We start from the raw sequence: 17,624 nt of genomic DNA, 5'->3' as shown, positions 1-17,624 counted from the left end.
GTAATGAGCTCGTCAAGGCTTTAAATTATCGTAGATTTTATTTTTCCAGTTTCATTTTTCCTATTTACATGAACATGTTAGGAGTCCTAATCCACAAACAGTTAATGACACTGTATGAAGAGCACGTTCCCCGTTGCGCACGCCGCGCACGCCGCCCGCTCACAGATCCAGCTGAGGCCACGTGCTCGTCACCACAGTGCATTCAAACCCAGATCTATGTACACGAACATGACATTCAATCCACCATCCAGTGAGAAACCTGCATACTATGATCTGAAATTTACAAATCTCACGTATAAACATCAAGTTGCTCTGCAACCAAACTAACTTATTTTATTTAAATGTCTGCTCAAGATTTTTTGATATGAACTCTAACCAGCAGGTGCTTGTGTGTTAAGCTCTAAAAATGCCTGCTATAGTGTGTTTTTCAAGGCAAAAAGAAAGACAGGTTTACAGTAACTGCCACTTTTTTTCTTTTGACAAAAAAAATCCAATTTTTAATATCATTTTTAGCTTTTTTTTTTAACAAAATCGCTCATTGGAACACAAACATCTGTGCGCTCTGAAACAGCAGGGGGAAGCCCTAAACTTTATACGAAGAACAAGATTTCTGCCGACTGACCTAAGCCTGTAAAGTCAAATCAAATGAAAAGCAAATCATGCGTGACATGGAAATGACATTCACACAGACCCCAGAAAAGACTGGGACTCTAAACACGCAACATCGTCATGACAGTGGCAGCCTCCTGCAGCATCGAGGACGAGGCAGCGCTCCCTCGGGTGCCGCTTTCAGCACATTTATTCAGCTTAGCACCGTTAGAAAGCCCTCCACTTAGGAGGAGGAGGGGTCAACATGGCATCAACAGACGTGATAAAATGTGCCCATGCACGGATGACTTCTGCATGTGCTAAAGTTCACAGTTTTCATGTTAAGTTAGACTGCTTTAATGCTGGGATTCAGAAGATCGTGTGAACGTACACAGCGGGGGCGACTTTCATGATGTCCTACGTTGTCAAGGAGACGAGAAAAGTGCAATCCTTGCCAGAAATCATTCACGTTTTTTGTTTTAATATGACAAGAAACAGCATTGAATATCTCAAATCCCCCCCAAGTCTTCTGTGAAACCCAGACTGCTCAGCAGCGGTTGCCATGACTACACCGATCAAAAGAAAAGGAGCCATTGGTGATGGTAGGAAAAAGTAGGAGGATGGATTTAGTGGGGAAAGCTCCTCCCCTGACGTCCCGTCAGTCGACGATGAAGTGTATGAAGGAAACGGGGAAGGCTCCTCTTCTCAGCGGATCGCCTTCGATGTGGCCCAGCTGTGGAGGAAGAGGAGGACAGACGAGGCGTTATGTGGGGGGGGGTGAAGGAGAGCTGATGGTGGCGAAACTGGAAGGAGGAGGTGATGAAACTATGTTTGAAGGATCTAAACCACTAAAATATCACAGCTAAAGCACAGACACGGGTTCAGGTGTTTATGGATGCCATCTCCGGTTTTCCAAACCAGATTCAAAAAAATCCAGGGAATTATTTTAAGGACGGATTGACGGTCATGTGCAGCAGTGGTTTGACTGATGGTGAGGTCTTTACTATATCCTCCAGCGGGTTTTTTTCTGCTCATCTCTCCTCAAACTTGAGTCGACAAAACTCGCAAAATAAAGTTCACCTTTTATTTTTTATTTTTTGCTAAACACAGACGATCCATCACTGCAGGTATAGAGTTAGCTCAAACAGAAAACCTATGAGGAGTAGATCCTTCTGGGTTCAGAAAGTGCCCGCGTTAGGGCATTGATTTTCTTTTTTTTAACATTTTCATTTCACTGATGTTTAGTCAATTTCTGCTCATTCTCACAATTGTCACCGTGAACTCCATAGCAACCATAGTATTTCTACACCGTGTGGAGCTGATGATTCTGTGTGACAATTTTCGTGAAGTTAGCCAAAAGTAAATTTGTCTAACTTCCTTAGAAACCAGTTTTTTTTTTAAGGGGTATCACGCGGGATTTAAAAGTCTGCCCAGCGTCACGCAAATTATTAGCTTATCTTGTGCTTTGCCATCGAACTCTATTGAAGTATCACTGACAATTTTAGTAACTTTACTTTAAGTAAAGTAGTAACTTTACTTGACAGTAGTCTCTGAACTCACCGATGCGTTTTTTTCCCAGTGATGCTCCCATTAGCCTCTTTTTCATTCAAAATTTAGCGAGAAGGTTTCAGAAAGTTTTTAGTTCTGAGACATAATTGTGGAACTCCTTGAAACATTGTCATTAGTAGAGGTTCACCTGTTTTTTTAGACATTTCTCATTGTTTTGACCTCGTCTTTGCTTTGTTGTGGATTTATACATTTTTATTTTGTCTCTACAAAAACAGAAAAGCTGCTTGATCTACATTTTTGTGATTTTTGCAGAAAATAAAGGACAATTTACCACAGGGACTTGAGTAAAAAGACACTTTTGAAGATAGATTAAAAGAGCAAATTGTTAAATAGCAAAAAAAAAAAAAAAGGTTAAAAGAATCTGTCCAGATTCGGCACATGGAAGCAATAAGCTTGGACAAAGATGAGGACGAAAAATAAAAATAAAAAACTCAAAGCCTTACAGTTTATTTTAGGCACATTTCTGTTAATTTCATTCAAATAAATGTCAAATTTGGGATATAATAATGAGGAAATCATTGAAAGGGTGGAACCTCAACATTAACTTTAGTCAGTTGCGAGTTTTTTATTCCAGTTTTGGCACTTAAAATCTAGATTGTTTCTGAGGAACCACATAAAAACAGAACATTTATCACGATTATAAATAAGTTTTAAAAATTTGTTTTGGTATAGGCAGAAAAAAAACATGGTGTGCGGATTTTCTGAAACCAAAATGGAATCACAGCGAGTTCAGAGATAGCATCCATCCCTACTGAGGAAAAACGAGAACCTACATGACCACGGACAGCGTCTCGTTTTACCTGGATTGATAAAGGCGGCAGTCAATTTATCTCCATTTATGTCAATTTAAACGTAGTCTACACCTGGAAAGTAAAAAGCTGGGACATGTTTCTGCTCCAACAATACGAACACAGCAGGTTAACATGGAAACAAATTCACATCATACGCTGATCTCGACAGAAGTGTTGTGCGTTTTCATAAAGGCAGAGGGGACGGCAGGAAGGATTGTGGGTACTTCGGGGAGCTGTGGGTCCATGAAGGGATGCTGACTAAATAGGGTCATGTGTGCAGGAATGGCCGAAGGGGAAACCAGTTGCAGCTGGTCTGCGTCCGCACAGGAAGCAACGGCCGTCGGAAAAAGAGGCGGCGGCACTGGCGCCGGTCGCAATGAGCTCATAGATTTTTCTGCTGTGTGCTGCTATGGCGACACAGCGCGCCGGCAAACACGTCCTGAACTACAGACTGGGCTGGTGTGGGCTGGGAACGCGTTGTGCAGATCAAACTCTGAGACACTGACCCACCACTCCTGGTCCTCCTCTCCGTCCACCACGATCACCTCGCCTTCAGAGAAGGTCAGCTCGTCCGGGTTATCAGCCACACAGTTGTAAATGGCTTTCACTCGTTTTGGTTTCTGCTTCTGAAGCACAAGAATGAAACAAACAAAATGTTCAGTCCACAAAGTGGGAACCCTTCAAAATACTTTGAACATAGAAGACATTTTTGATTTAACACTTTAAAATGAACTGAATCATCTTCAAATTTCATTTTTCTAATGTTTTAAGCCCAGGAAAGCCACACAGGCCTCAACCATGATCCTACCGCCCCCCTGCCTCACACTTGGGAATAGTGTTTAGTTGAAACAGTGCGGCGCATTCATTCTCTACTTGTCAGTGTTATGCATTTTAAACAAAAAGAGTACAGAAAGATTGTTTTTAATGTACTTTTCTGAAATTTTCTCCTCATTTAAAACAGAAAATACTAAATCAATTTCTAACTGAAAGAACCCAAAGAAGATTTTTTAAGTGTTCAGTCCAGGTGTATAAACATTTTTTCTCCCAAAAAAGGAAAATTGTTAACATTTTTTAGTGTGATTCAAACTTGATTGTGTTATTAGTTGTGTTTAACTGAAGCTAAGCTCAATTTTTTAAAAATATCAGCGTTTTCATGTTTGTAAAGGGAAACCATAGAAAACATCTTTGTTTAATCCCAATTTAATCATTAAAGTAATAATAAAATCTGGATTTACTAAAAGTAGAATATTATTTAATATATCATTTTTTTATAGAACTTGAGATGAAAGAAATCAAAAGGTGAAGATGAAATGAAAACAGAGAAATTGGAAATGTACTTCAGGAGAAGAGAATAAAAACTGATTGGAAAGACGGCAACGGGAAAAAACTGTGAAGAGGCGAGAAGGGATCATCCAAACGTCAGGAACAGGAACTCACAGGGAAGGCTTTCCTTGGCATGGGGGCTGGAGGCGGAGACTGACCCACAGAGTTCTGAGGGCATCCTGGAACTTCCTTAGCTGGAACAGGAAAAGGGAAATTACGTGAGAAGAACACTTTCCATGCTTCCTGAGGGAACATGAGATGCGATTATCATCCAACTCTGGCAGACGCTGCGACGTCTGAGCGGCTCCACTCGTCCCTGAACTCACCTGCTCTTTCTCGAGACTCTGTCAGGAAACCTCGACTGAAGCTTTTGTCGTTCCTGAAAAAGGAAAAAGAAGAGTGGCACACATAAAAGGAGACAGACAACCTCCCTAATATTCTTTATTTATTAAGTCTAGAAGAACTGAGGGAGACCAGGAAATTAAAAACAAACAAACGATGAGGCTTAGTGTGGAGACAAACAAATCAAAACTCATCAACAAAAATAAATATTGTGGTAAGTCACAAGCAGTGAGACTAAAGTAAAATCTTGGTTTTAATTTTCTATTTTTTAAGGATCTTACCCAGCAGGAGATTTGGGGGGCACACCTCTGGACCCAGGAGGACCCTGACCAGATTTGGCCTGGAGGTTCATGGTCTCCATCTTTCCTGCAAGAGGATGAGCCAAGCCTGAACCAAACAGTAACAAAATAGGAAGTTTAATTTCAACAATAACTCTATTTTAGTCATATAAAACCCATAGAAAATACCAGTGTGTTGTATTGTATGCAATCGTGTTGCATTTAAGTCCCAGTTCAGCAAATGAGTGAACGAGGGCTTGACTTTTATTTAGAAAAGTGTAGAAATGTCTACATGTGGTACATGAAAACAGACAAAATGGGTGTAAAGATCATTTCTTTCATTTTTTAAGTTTCTGTTTTTTAAGCTTTCGTATTTAAAATGTTGTAAATGTTAAAAAAATTCAACCTTTTTCTTTTTTAGCTGTCTTGAAATTTTAAATGCCAGATCAAAGCCCCTAATCTTAACAAAAGCTAAAGCTATGAGTGACATTTACATTTTTTCCCCCCAGAATGTTCTTTTAGTTTCAGGTGTTGGTTCATGGAGAAACGTTACTAGTTCATCTAAAGAAATACGTTCTGCATCCTGATTGTGACCAAACAAACCTTACCTGCATTTGAAGTGAGCCTCAAAGGAGGGATGGGAGGGTGCATGTTGGGGGGGTCAGAGGATGACCTCTGACGGCCCACCATGTCTAATGGACCCGACTTCCAGCCGCTGGATGCAGACGGCTGACCGATCCCTCCCAGAGCAGATAACTGGCCTACAGGAGATGGAAAAGGGGAGGAGTTTATTTCTAAGTCTAACCGGTTTGAGAGGTTTGGACCCGTTAAACGCCTCTAAAAAAACATTCTGGACAAGAATGTTAGAGAGGCATCAAGTATTGTGGTATAAAACCAACTCTAAGGATGAAAAACCTTCACTTTAGATGACTTACTTTAAAACAAAACAACCCTTTTCTGACTTACCCAAGTTCCTCGGGGGGAGTGGAGGACCAGAAGCGGCGGGCTGGGTGGAGCCGGCGTCGAGTACGGCGCCGTAGGTCTCATTGTTGACCATGCTGGGCATGTAGGAGCGCTGCTTGTCCTTAGGATCCCGGCCTGCGGATCCCACCGAGGACGGGGGGTGGGAGTTACTGCTGGGGGTGTAACAGCTGACCGGGCGCTCGTCTCGCCGGAGAGGGCTGGGCTGGACGAGTCGGGGGGGGGGATAAAGGATACGCCACCATTAACATCTGCTGACTTCTCTCCTGAAATTTTCTTTGAAGATTTCAGAAAATATTGCCCAGAATAAGAGCTTTTTTAGAGCATTAATGTGCTGAGACCAACAGAGACGGTCCTGCGGGACTCGACAAAGCTCACACTGAGGGGAAAACGCCGACTGCAGATCCATCCTAATCAGCTCAAACTTTATTTATAAAGGACTTTTCATACACAGATGTAAAACAATGTGCTTTACACGGTAAAAAGAGCTTTCAACTTAAACACCAAAAGAAAAAACAAAGACCTTCACCCACACAAAAATAATAAAAACACACCCAATACCCCCCCCCACCCACCCACACACACACACACACACACAATAAAGCATAAAATGATTCATAAATAATATGTGCCTTGCTATTAAAGCAGGGAAAATATTGTGGGGACCTGTCCACACCAGAGACCACCCCACTCATGTTCATAGAGGACGCGCCCACAGGATCCCCAGTGAGAGCTGGGAGATCCCACTGCAGCGGCCCTGATCCCTAAGGAGGCTTGATCACGGCTGTGGAGGATCCACATGTGGAAAAATTAAAATACAGAAAAAGAAAACAAAAAAAATTATTAACTAGCTAAATCAATAAACCTTCATGGATGGCTAAAAATCACTAAAGAGTGCCTTAAAAATATAAATAAAGAAAGAATCAAATCAAATAAATGATAAGAAAGTATGAATACATAAAATAATGTAAATACCAAATAAATATGTTCCAGAATGTATGTGCAATGCTCAGCAACCAACTTTATGAATGTAAAAAACTGTTTCGGTTTATGCTAATGACCTAAAATGGTTAGAAACACTAATAGAAGAAGAAAAAGCACAAAAACTATTTCTGCTGCAGGGATTTACCCAGTTTCCAGGGTCGGTTAAGCTTGTTACGCCATAACCAGGGTTCATGTGAGGTGAGACTGGATTTTTCACGCGATTACACCAAAACTCTGTCATTTTTCCTTTTTTTTTTTTAAATAAGTTGCAAACACAGATGATTTGAGACTAAGCCTCACAAAATGAAATGCGGTTGAGAGGTTTTTAATGCCAAGCACAAAATAACTCACCTTTAGTCTCTGTAGACGTCTTGGAGACAAAACCTGCTTGTTTAGTCACATGGTGGGTTGTTAATCTGACTCAGATTGTTCAAAGTCGGCACTTTGGCTTCACCTTCAATGATTTTTGTTCTCTCAATTTAAAAAAAGTTGAAAATAGATATGTTTAAATGTGTAAGACAATCGAGTTTAACATTAAATCTTATTCAACCAAAATTACTAGGGTTAAATTGCACGTATGTGTTTGTGCCATTCTGCTTTATTTATCATGAATATGGTGTCAAATATAAATTTTGTCTTTGTAAAACAGTTTTTTTTAAGTCGTCTGTTTTTTTTCTCTTTGAACTCACGTCTTTGCTGCTGACTGAAATTCAAAATTTAGAAAAGGCTGGAAGAAGACTCTCACTTTTTTTCCATCACAGCTCGAAAAATGCAAACTATTTGATACTTGCAAATATTTGACCAGGTTTTATGTCAGGTCTGCTCTACAGCTTTCAGACTTTTCCTATAAGTTAGCACAGCTGAGAATTTCTGTCTAGGATCTAAAAATAAGAAAATTATCATTATAATAAGTAAAAAATCTTTTACTTCCTAATCTTGACAATAGAAAATCTTCATTTTATTGTCATTATTTTGGAAACAAAAATTTAGATATGTTCTAAGAATAAGTGTAGTTTTATGAGGACTTATTAACTTGTACTAAGACCATTAACTCATTCTTTCACATTTTTTGTACAATGAGTATATTTATGTTTTTTGTCACTGTAATCAAAATTAAAGCTGTGAGCAGCGTTGCATGGCCTGCAGGGGGTACCTGTCCTTACCCCTTCCCCGTTACCCCATTTTTACCTGCTCACATGCTACTCACTCTCCCCTTCTGCCTCTGCCACCCTGGTCGGAGACAAATTCATAAAAAAAAAAAAAAAAAACGTTTCTTTTTTCAAAATGGCAGCTTTTCTATTGACTTCATCTCCATAGCAACCATTTTATGCTTTGGCCGCCTGAGGTTCGCGAACAGGTCAATGTAATTTGTAGAAAAATCAGCAAAACTAAACTTTGGATTTCCTTGGCAACAGAGGTTTTTTTTTGTGAACCCCATTCCTAATATACTCGTATATCGTGTTTTTCCAGCTTGAGCCAATGATTTATGTATTACATTTTCACAATATTTCGGCAAAAAATATGCAAGCAGCAGGGGAATGCCACTTTTGTGAGCTCACCGCGCTGCTGCCGTTAAAAAATCGACAAATCTTAAATTTCAAACTTTTTTACTAAGTAGCTTCACAGTAATGTTTGATGAGTTTGGAAGCAGTAGGTTAAAAACTCTGGGAATTTAAATTTGTAGCTGGTACGGAGTGTTTTTTTTATTCAAGATGGCACCCTCTTCCTGAAGTCAAAGGTCAATCAAACTTGGGTTTTTTGCTTATTTTTCCCATTTTTAATGTTTGTGTGAAACTCCTCGTTTCTAGATTTTGATACATCAGATGTCTTAAGTAAAAATTATTTGCTGCATTGACGGAACATTTTACGACTTTCTAGTGATTTTCTTGGATCCTTTTCTTTTTTTTCAGGTTTTGCAGTGTACAACGAAAGGATTCATTTTGTTTGGATCGTAATAACAATTTTAAGTATAAACGTAAAAAACTGCCACCCACTTTTTCATCCAGATCTTCATCGCTCTCATCCAGATCCTCGTGCTGCAGACGCCACTCGTATTCCACGTGGACGTGGCCATTGAACTTTCCTGCCAGCGCTTGGTTCAGCTGCAGCACAAACGAAGGAGAGCGTGTACGGAGGGTCAAAGGCTGCGCCGGGCGCAGGATGTGATGTTTTTATTTATTCTTGGTTTTTTTAGGGGGTTGCTCACCAGCTCCTCGCACTGCAGGTGTCTGAGCCTCCGAGCGATATCCAGCGGCGTCTCCCCGGCTTCATTAGCTGAAGGAGAAGACAGCGGAAACGTGTAATCAGTGTTGTATCCACACACGGCGCCAGAGAAAAACACACGGCCCATTTTGTCTCCACTTTCCGCTGTGACACGAGCAGCGTGTAATTAAAGCATTTCCCACACAGCCGTCTCTCCGTGCCCCCCGTGTTTTTTCTTCTTCTTTCTTTTATCAGGATGTTGTGCTGATTTCAGAGCCGAACAGAAAGATTCAAAGGGTGAGAAAAAGTGGGCAAAGACTGAACGTCTGGGAATTAAAGTCGAAATATTTGGAGAGGCGTGAGAGACTAAAACTGGAAAAAAAAAACATGGGAGGAGCAGAATAAAGCGTGATAATTCAAAACCATCGTTTTACAACAAATGTAGAATCTAAAACATAAAAACAGACAGCTTGGAAGAAACCATTTTTACATTTTTGAAATTTCTTTAAGGTTAAGCGATTAGGTCCATTTTCCAAAACAAAAAAGAGAAAGTTTTTTTATTTTATTTTGAAAATGAAAAAAAAATATTTCAGTCTGGAAGCAGAATGCAAGTGAAACTTTTCTTCAATTACAAATTGAAATATTCTCTAAAAGAAATTTGTTGTTTTTTTGTGGCTGATTTCTAAAAACAAAGTGCAGAGAAAAAAGCCCTTTAGCTCCTGGGATGTTTTCTCACCAATGTCTATGGAGGCTTTTCCTCGGAGCAGCAGCTTCAGACATTCGCTGTTGTCGGTCAGGCAGCAGTAGTGGAGCGCCGTGCTGCCTTTGGCGGTCTGCTTATCCAAATTTAAACTGAACCCAAACAGAGAGGAAAGAATTTCAAATCCAACCAGTGAAGACAAAAAAAAAAAACCAACATTTAAATTGATTAAACTTCAGTAGAAATGAAATGTTCCTCAAAAATCGTTTCTTCTTTGGAGAAAAATCACAAGAAAATAAGAGGAAATTTAACCAGAAAATGGCCTCTTATGGTTACTGGATAAATGTAGCTTTCCTTTCTTCGTCCTGCTTTACCTGTTCTGAGTGAGGAAGTCGACGATGTGAAGAGACGTTCTATCCACCAGCCTGACTGCTAGATGGAGGGCCGTCTCCCCTTGCTCCTAAAAACACAAAACCATTTGTTAACATTTTTACAGAAGATATAGATGAAAAAAAACACCATCAATCTCATCCTTACATGTCCGTTAGCAAGAGGTATGGGCTCCATGAGGTCAACTCCCTCAGCGTAGACCTGGATGAGGGAGAAGATGTCTCGCGCCTTCACGGCTTCACACAGCGTGTGGAGGCGCGACGCCGGGTCCAAACATTGCTTTTTGGCAAAACGCTTCTCCGTGTATTTGGCTATGATGAAGTCTTTTCTCGCCTGCCTGATCACCACAAAGCAAAGATCCCCCCCCCCCAAAAATGATTTTTATTTCAATACAAAAATCGGTTTCAAGTTTCCAGTCCAAATCATTCCAGGAACTATTTCAGCTGTTTTTAAATAATGACAATAGGTGACCGACGGATGAAATTTAGGGTGTGTTGACTCATACTGACTGATCCTGGAGAATAACATTAACAAACAAAAAAAAAGATGAAAACCTCCAAGAAATATGAAACAGAAAAATAAAATATTTGAGAGGAAGGATTTTATATTTTTATATTCTTTAGAGGGAAGCCTAATTGATGCATTCCATAAAAAAGTCCCCATTCTTTAACCCAATGCAGCAATATTGTTTTTTAATTGAATTAAAAAAGTCTTGTAATATATTATTGTAATATTGACATCATCTGGGCTTATTTGTCAAATAAATCCTTAAAAAGCGATACACAAAATACAAAAAAACCTTTATCAAAAGAGAAACAGTTGTTTATTGCAGTAAATTTGCAAAGTGGTCATCTATATTTTTTCCAACAATTAAAGATGTTTTAAGGCTGTAAAGCTCCTCAATACACACCTAATACACTTTTCTCAGACTGACACACTTTTCTCTCTCATTTTAAATCTTAAAATGCAACCTTTGTAGAAAAATATGTCCAGTATTAAATAACTAAACCAACGATCTGAACATCTATGTAGATTTGGCAAATTGCACGTATTCTGGGCAGGAGACATGGCACAGATTGATTGACAATGGTTTACAGTCAACCAGGAGGTAAAATTGCACTGCAAAAAAAAAAAAAAAAGGCACAATCACAAAAAGTGACCTGCAAAATAGTGAGGGACCACTGCAATAAAATGAATGAGTCCATGAAAATGTCTCGATAAAGGGTCTAGAATAGAGCTGTGACTATGTGGGATTTTTGATCACCGCAGAGATGAACCAGCAGGGGGCGCAGTGTCGCCATTAAGCCTGACACCCATGAAGAACGCGGGGCAGGAGGCTCCGCCTTTGTTTATACAGACACGTAACGTTGCACTGCACAAAATAGTTCTCAAACAAAACATGTAGTGATATTCATTGAACAGTGCGCGTTCATGTTTGGTGTTACAGAGGGAAGGAGAACAGTAACAACGCCCCCCCCCCTCAACACAAAATCCTCCGGCGTCGCACACTCACCAACGCACAGAGCTTGTAATGGAAATGAATACGATGGAAATTATTAATTAGAACGCGGTAAATATGTCGTATTTCCTCGCGAAGCCTACTCTTGTAGAACGAGGATGTGTGTTTGCTGCTGAAACCGCACGCGTGTGTGGGTAAGTAGTGTGAGCGCGCCGCGTGCAGCGTAGAGGGAGTGAGAGGCGCTGCGCAGGTAGTGAAGGAGAACACTAATAAAAGGTTTCCCCCAGAAACCCTTGAAGTCTGAACACAGGACTAGCAGAAAAAGTAAATTATCAGCCAAGATGAATGTGTTTAATGTGTGTATTATATGCACCATGTGCAGACTTTTCACATAAAAAAAGTGCGGTGATGCGGTTATCGTCACACCCCTAGTCTAGAAGGTTAGGTTTTCATCTAGAATGGAGTCAGAGAAAGAGGAATAGTGTTGTGGGCTGCTTACATGTCACTGGCTGGGTTGGGTTTCATCACATTTTCGGCACTTAAGCGGGCCTCCATAATTTCGTTAAAGCCCGCATTCCCCACATTCTTGGCCAGCTGTGAAGAACACAAGCGGTTCATTTCCCTGATAAATCATTCTCTCTGCTGCAACAATTAATTCTGAAGTCATTGGTGGAGGTTAACAGCCTCAAGCGGGAAGCAGCGGTCATGTCTGAAAGCGGTGGTTGTGGCCGGAGGCTTTTAATTCCACATTTGAAATATTTGCACTAAAAGGTGATTTAAAAAAAACAATAAACTGAAAATCAACTTAAGGAAAAAATTGTCATCTGATCTTTCTTGTCAGTTCTCGCAACTTTACCTCCGCACCAACAGTTGCACCGCAACTCAGAGGCAAATTTCTAAGAAACTATTGCCGTTCTGCAGAAACTATGTCTTAGAAAACAACACAGGATTTTTTTGGGCTAAAAACGGCATGATCATTATTATAAGACAACTGGGAACCTTTAACAATAGATTAAAAATGTTAGGCGTGGGTCTTTAAAGACAACAGGCTGGATGGGATTTACCAAGAGCTCTGAGGTGCTGAGGACATCCAGCGTGAGCGACTGGATCCGAGAGTAGTGCACCCCCAGCTCCCTGTGGATCCCCGAACATTCAATGCAGGTGAGGATGCCCAGGTTGGTGGAGAGCCATGTGGGGTCTGGGAAAAAGACGAGGGCAGATCGTGAGCAAGACGGTTCATGTAGACCAGGGGTGTCAAACTCATTTTCACTGAGGGCCACATCAGCATAGTGGCTGTCCTCAAAGGGCCAGATATAACTTATACATGTAACTAAATGTAATGAAAAATAAATGTAACTACTCCTTAATCTTAAATAACTCATTATTTATTTATTATAACTTTTTAAAGTGACAATTACATTTGCATAGAAAACATTTGTTTGCTTGTTACTCTAGCATAAATCCTTTGAAATTTTGTCCACTTATTAAAATCCACGATCAAACTGTCCAAGTGAATAAAGAAAAATAAGATAAAACCTAGCTGCAAAGAACATTTATTACACGTGTAACATTTTACAAAAAAAGGCTTGCAACCAACTGATGGTTTGACGACAACAATTTGTCTGCATACACACATAAGAGCTGCAAACACTGAATAATTACAACTGCAGCTACACATAGATAATATGTAACCAACTAAAAAAAAATATTTTAAGAAATTAAAAACTAAAATAACAAGGTGGGCCACATTTGGGCCCCGGGCTCTGAGTTTGACACATGTGATGTGGGAGGAGAACTAATATTTGTGCGTCTATAAGAAAAGCTGGATCCTCAAACATTTGACAGTTAAGGTCAAAACACAAATTGTATTCACTATTTTTGAATTCCAGGCATCAAATTAAAAACAAAACAAGCAAAACACGAAAGGATCTCCCACATCTGTTCTCTATACACTTTTCCGAGTGTAATAGCAATGACCGTGAGCAAAGACCCATGAATAAACATGATTTGACTGTGTCCTCATGGGAACTCTGCCATCCTGACTCAATGTGCACGCCCCCCCTCCCCCCCCCTAATTTTACAAATATATTTGGGATGCAGTGTGAAAACAGCAGCGTTTTAATGAACCTCAAGGACTCAATCTGTCAGTGCGTTTAATAAAAACAGGATAAAACTGGATATAAGATAACCAACTTAGCCATAAAGACTGAAGTGTAATCCTATTCTTTCAGATCTTTAACATTTATTTCCGTTAAATGTACACTTTAAAAAATGAAGATGTTGACTTTTTAAAGCATTTAATCATGTTTGGACACAGATTAGAAAATCTTTTATTAGGCATTTTCTCCATAGATTTTAGAGCAAATAGTAACGGAAGATACCAGGAAATCCTGACTTTGTTTTTGTCCAGCAAAGTTTCATGATGCGTTTGAGGCTGATCTTGAGTTAGAAATTAAACACTAAAGAGTATAAAAATATATTCTTTAAGAAAGATCTCTGTGGGAACTGTGAGAAGTCATCAACCTGCTGTCGTTGCATCATGTGTAAAGGATTCTGCATGGACCCGTTTCTGCTGCAGAGCCCAGCTTTACTCGTCACTCAGTTTTGAACGTATACATGCCAACACGTATCTATTCCTTATCCTTTCATAAAATCCTTTGCGGGAGCTCTTTTTCTGTTGGTGAAGCGTCTCCAATCTTTAAAAAAATGTAGATCAATAAACATAGAAAGCTTTTATCAAGTAAATATTTGTTGCTCACTGGGCGCTCCGCAGTCACAGCACAAGTTGTTCCCCGTCATCCTCTTGACTTCTGCCAGAATCGCTTTGGTGAGCTCCTGCACTATGTTGTTCTCCCCGACGTGTTGGTCCCCTTTGAAGGCCTGGTTCAAGGCCTCCTCCTTACTGTTCTGAAGCACGGAGATCCAGCTGCAGGACAGAAGTTACGCTTCAGTCACATGCACACGTATGGGGGTTGACCCGAACGGGTGCTGCAGGTTTTTTGGGTTGTCCAGGAGGGTCATAGAGAGGAGTGGCCACATCTTAAGAGGAGTCTTGCATTCCCATGGAAGTATCCGTAAGGCTAATGTAAGATACAGGCACTTATGACGCAAATAGATAATTTGTCTTTTAATAGTATTAAAAGGGCTGAAAGAATCCTGGCCCTCACACATTTTCACTTCACCCAATCTGGCCCTCTTTGCAAAAAGTTTGGACAGCCCTGCTGTAGGCAGGTAGAAATAAAGTGAGAAGAACAGAGTCAGTCATTCCAAAGGCTTTCAGGTGAGCTACAGCAACAGTGTTAAAGTTGGTTTAAGTGGTAAACAGGATGCATTGAAACTGACATGAAGGAAGGAAGACTTACATCTGACAGTCCTGGTCATCCTCAGCCTGAAAGTGATATGTTCTGTCATCTATGAAAAAAACAAAATTAAACATTTAGTATCCTGCGGTCTACTTTGTAAATTGTTTTACCATTTTAAAGCTCTAATTTTTTTTTCAATTTTTTTAATTTGTTTTTCATTTGATTGGCTCCATTAACCTTTTCTCTTAGCATTAAAACATCATAAAAGGTTTAAAACTTCAGTTTTATTGAGTTTTTAAATTCTAAATGAGAAACGTTCTTGGTTGAAAGCATCGACTGAACTTACGTGATATGAGGTCGAAGCTTCGCTTTTCCTCAGGGTTGTGTTTCACCTGGCAGGTGAGCAGGTTGAGTTTAGCAGGTGGTCGGTTTGCCTGTGGGAGATTAAAACAGCGTGTGTGAGGAGAAATACAAACTTTGAATCGAACCAAAAGGTCACGAATCGTTTGGTGCGACCGACCAGTGAGACAAAGCAAATCGCTACTAAAGCAGAATGCTTAAGTGTAGATCAGCTGTAACCAGCTTTCTCCTGTTTTCACCGTTAGCAACTGTAGCGTAAAAATTAGTAAGTAAGAAGGATGGGACTGAACTTTTCTGAGATTCTAGGCAGTTTTTCAGGCACAAAGCAGAATGTTTTTTTTTATGACTGTTAAAGAATGTATTTCGATAATGGTGCAGAAAATAAGGGATTGGTTATTGATCATTAAAGTTATTTGTCAATTACCAAAGGTAACTTCATTACTTTGTAATGCAACCCTGATGATGGAGGTCAAATGTTTTCTGTAGGTCTTCACCAGGTTTCTGCACACTCTAGCTGCTATTTTTGGTCCATTGTCCCATCAGATCTTCTCAAGAGATGTGATGTTTTGGGGTTGTAAAAGAGCAAAACTTTAATTCCTTTCACAGATTCTCTACTGGATTCAGGTCTAGAGACCGATGAGGCCACTTCAAAACCTAAGCAGATTTTGCTAAAGCCTTTTCACTCCTTTGTTGCCCAGGGATGTGTTTAGAATCATTGTCAAGCTGGAAAACAGGATTTCCTCCACGCTTTTTAAAATGTTTTTGTCTTGTCCACAAAATGAACACACAGCAGAATTGTTTTCTTACTGTGCCGTGTGAGATGGTGAGGTATCCATTCTTTGTGGCGCACTTTCTTTTCTGCCACACCTTCCTTAACCTGCCGCAAACAGAGGAAGGAGACGGGCATTAAACTCAGAGGTATGGAGAAAGTCTTATTTTGCTCATGTTTTTTTCTTTTATTTTCACCAAGATCCTTCTGGAAACAGTAAAATAAAATGTTAAAAACACAAATGTAAAGCAATTTCTGAACTGCAAAATGAAGACAGATGTTTCACAAATTCAACTAAGAAAATTTGGAGTTCATTTTTGTGCAGATTCTTTGAAGCGGCTCTGTTTTAGAAGCTCACCCATCACTTTTCTTAAAGAGGAAGCCACTGCGCTCAGTGCCGTGCTCCTTGTTTCCCTGGGGCTGGTGCAGACTGTAGGTGGTGCTCTGACGAACCTGGGAGTCCTGGAGAAACGGGTGAAAACAATCAAATGATAATCAAGTAAGAGAAAGAAAGGTTTTTTTTCAGCTTAGATCTAAATATATATATATCTATTGAATTGCAAAATGTTTCTGGAATGATTTTGTGCAAAGCATGAAGGTAATAAAAAAGTTTCAAAATAAAATGCACACTAGGTCTGATTTCTCATTCATGTGTCTACGCCTGAATAAAATCATGCAGAATAATTACAAAATAATAAGCATCACATGAAAAACCACCAAGTGCAACACATTTAATGTTAACAAAAATTGTCATTCATGTTTTTCCAATGTTTTTATTATTTATTTTTTACCTAATCGCCACCAAACCTTTATTAATTCATGCTTTTTGGTTCACAGGGATTTCTACATACTGCTTTTAACCAGTGCAAATATTTATTAATTACAAGTCGTTCTTTTTTAATTTCTACATTAAAAGGCATGTAGCAGGATCCAAAACTACAGATAAACTTCAGAGGTTTTTATTATTCCCCATTTAGAAACATTCTGCAGCCAAAATCTGCAGTCAGAGTTTTTTTGTTTTTCTTTTTGGGTCTTTTTCTTTTTATCCACTCCTGCCAGAATTCGGGGCGGTGCTGTACGTAGTTTTATCATCTACGTCTGCTTCTCATCTTCAGCTGTTTCACAGACAGACCAACCTGTCCTGATTTAACCCAGCAGTAAAAAAGTTACTGCAAAAATCATGCCACTACGCGCTTAACTTTTATAAACTCGTGATTTAAATGTCAATTTCCACATATTTGTTGCTGAATCTGGCAAAAACAAATCCCAAATGTTATATTTTCCTGAATTAGGAGAACACAAAGACTGATGACTTAATGACTTTTAGCAGAGGATGATTGTCAAAGACCTCAGAAAAAAGCTTTTATAAGCAGAATAATAAACCACATCAAATCAAATCAAATCCAATCATGAAATATTCTGCTGGATAGCATGTGTAAATAATGAATAATTGTAAAAATAAAAATGCTTTTGTTAATCAAGGCTGCAAACTATGTTAATAAAAGAAATGCTAAATGAAACACAATCAATGTAAATTAAAACAGAAGATAAAAAAGGAACAACAGATGGAAAACAGCAAGATTCAG

General features: G+C 39.5%; 1 protein-coding gene across 4 annotated transcripts in view; it reads right to left on the bottom strand.

Annotated features, from left to right (window-relative positions):
• Window positions 1-19: 19 nt before the first annotated feature.
• The window catches only part of asap2 (ArfGAP with SH3 domain, ankyrin repeat and PH domain 2), a 63,328-nt gene continuing 45,723 nt past the window's right edge, over window positions 20-17,624 (bottom strand). The window contains exons 11-29 of one of the 4 annotated variants that reach the window (XM_023951826.1): window positions 16,397-16,500; window positions 16,077-16,146; window positions 15,256-15,343; window positions 14,970-15,018; window positions 14,367-14,533; window positions 12,672-12,805; window positions 12,107-12,201; window positions 10,296-10,485; window positions 10,133-10,218; window positions 9,795-9,910; window positions 9,063-9,130; window positions 8,851-8,958; window positions 5,858-6,077; window positions 5,500-5,652; window positions 4,895-5,000; window positions 4,598-4,650; window positions 4,386-4,465; window positions 3,455-3,574; window positions 20-1,321 (exon numbers count right to left, since the gene is read on the bottom strand). In XM_023951826.1, coding sequence (XP_023807594.1) covers window positions 1,247-1,321; window positions 3,455-3,574; window positions 4,386-4,465; window positions 4,598-4,650; window positions 4,895-5,000; window positions 5,500-5,652; window positions 5,858-6,077; window positions 8,851-8,958; window positions 9,063-9,130; window positions 9,795-9,910; window positions 10,133-10,218; window positions 10,296-10,485; window positions 12,107-12,201; window positions 12,672-12,805; window positions 14,367-14,533; window positions 14,970-15,018; window positions 15,256-15,343; window positions 16,077-16,146; window positions 16,397-16,500 — 2,082 coding nt within the window. In that variant the 3' untranslated portion in view covers window positions 20-1,246. The remainder of the gene's footprint in view (window positions 1,322-3,454; window positions 3,575-4,385; window positions 4,466-4,597; window positions 4,651-4,894; window positions 5,001-5,499; window positions 5,653-5,857; window positions 6,078-8,850; window positions 8,959-9,062; window positions 9,131-9,794; window positions 9,911-10,132; window positions 10,219-10,295; window positions 10,486-12,106; window positions 12,202-12,671; window positions 12,806-14,366; window positions 14,534-14,969; window positions 15,019-15,255; window positions 15,344-16,076; window positions 16,147-16,396; window positions 16,501-17,624) is intronic. The other 3 variants (XM_023951829.1, XM_023951828.1, XM_023951827.1) reach the window with 3 other exon arrangements.

This window comes from Oryzias latipes, chromosome 22, assembly GCF_002234675.1.
Source record: "Oryzias latipes chromosome 22, ASM223467v1".
Lineage (NCBI taxonomy): Eukaryota > Metazoa > Chordata > Actinopteri > Beloniformes > Adrianichthyidae > Oryzias > Oryzias latipes.
This window is presented reverse-complemented; position numbering and strand designations above follow the sequence as displayed.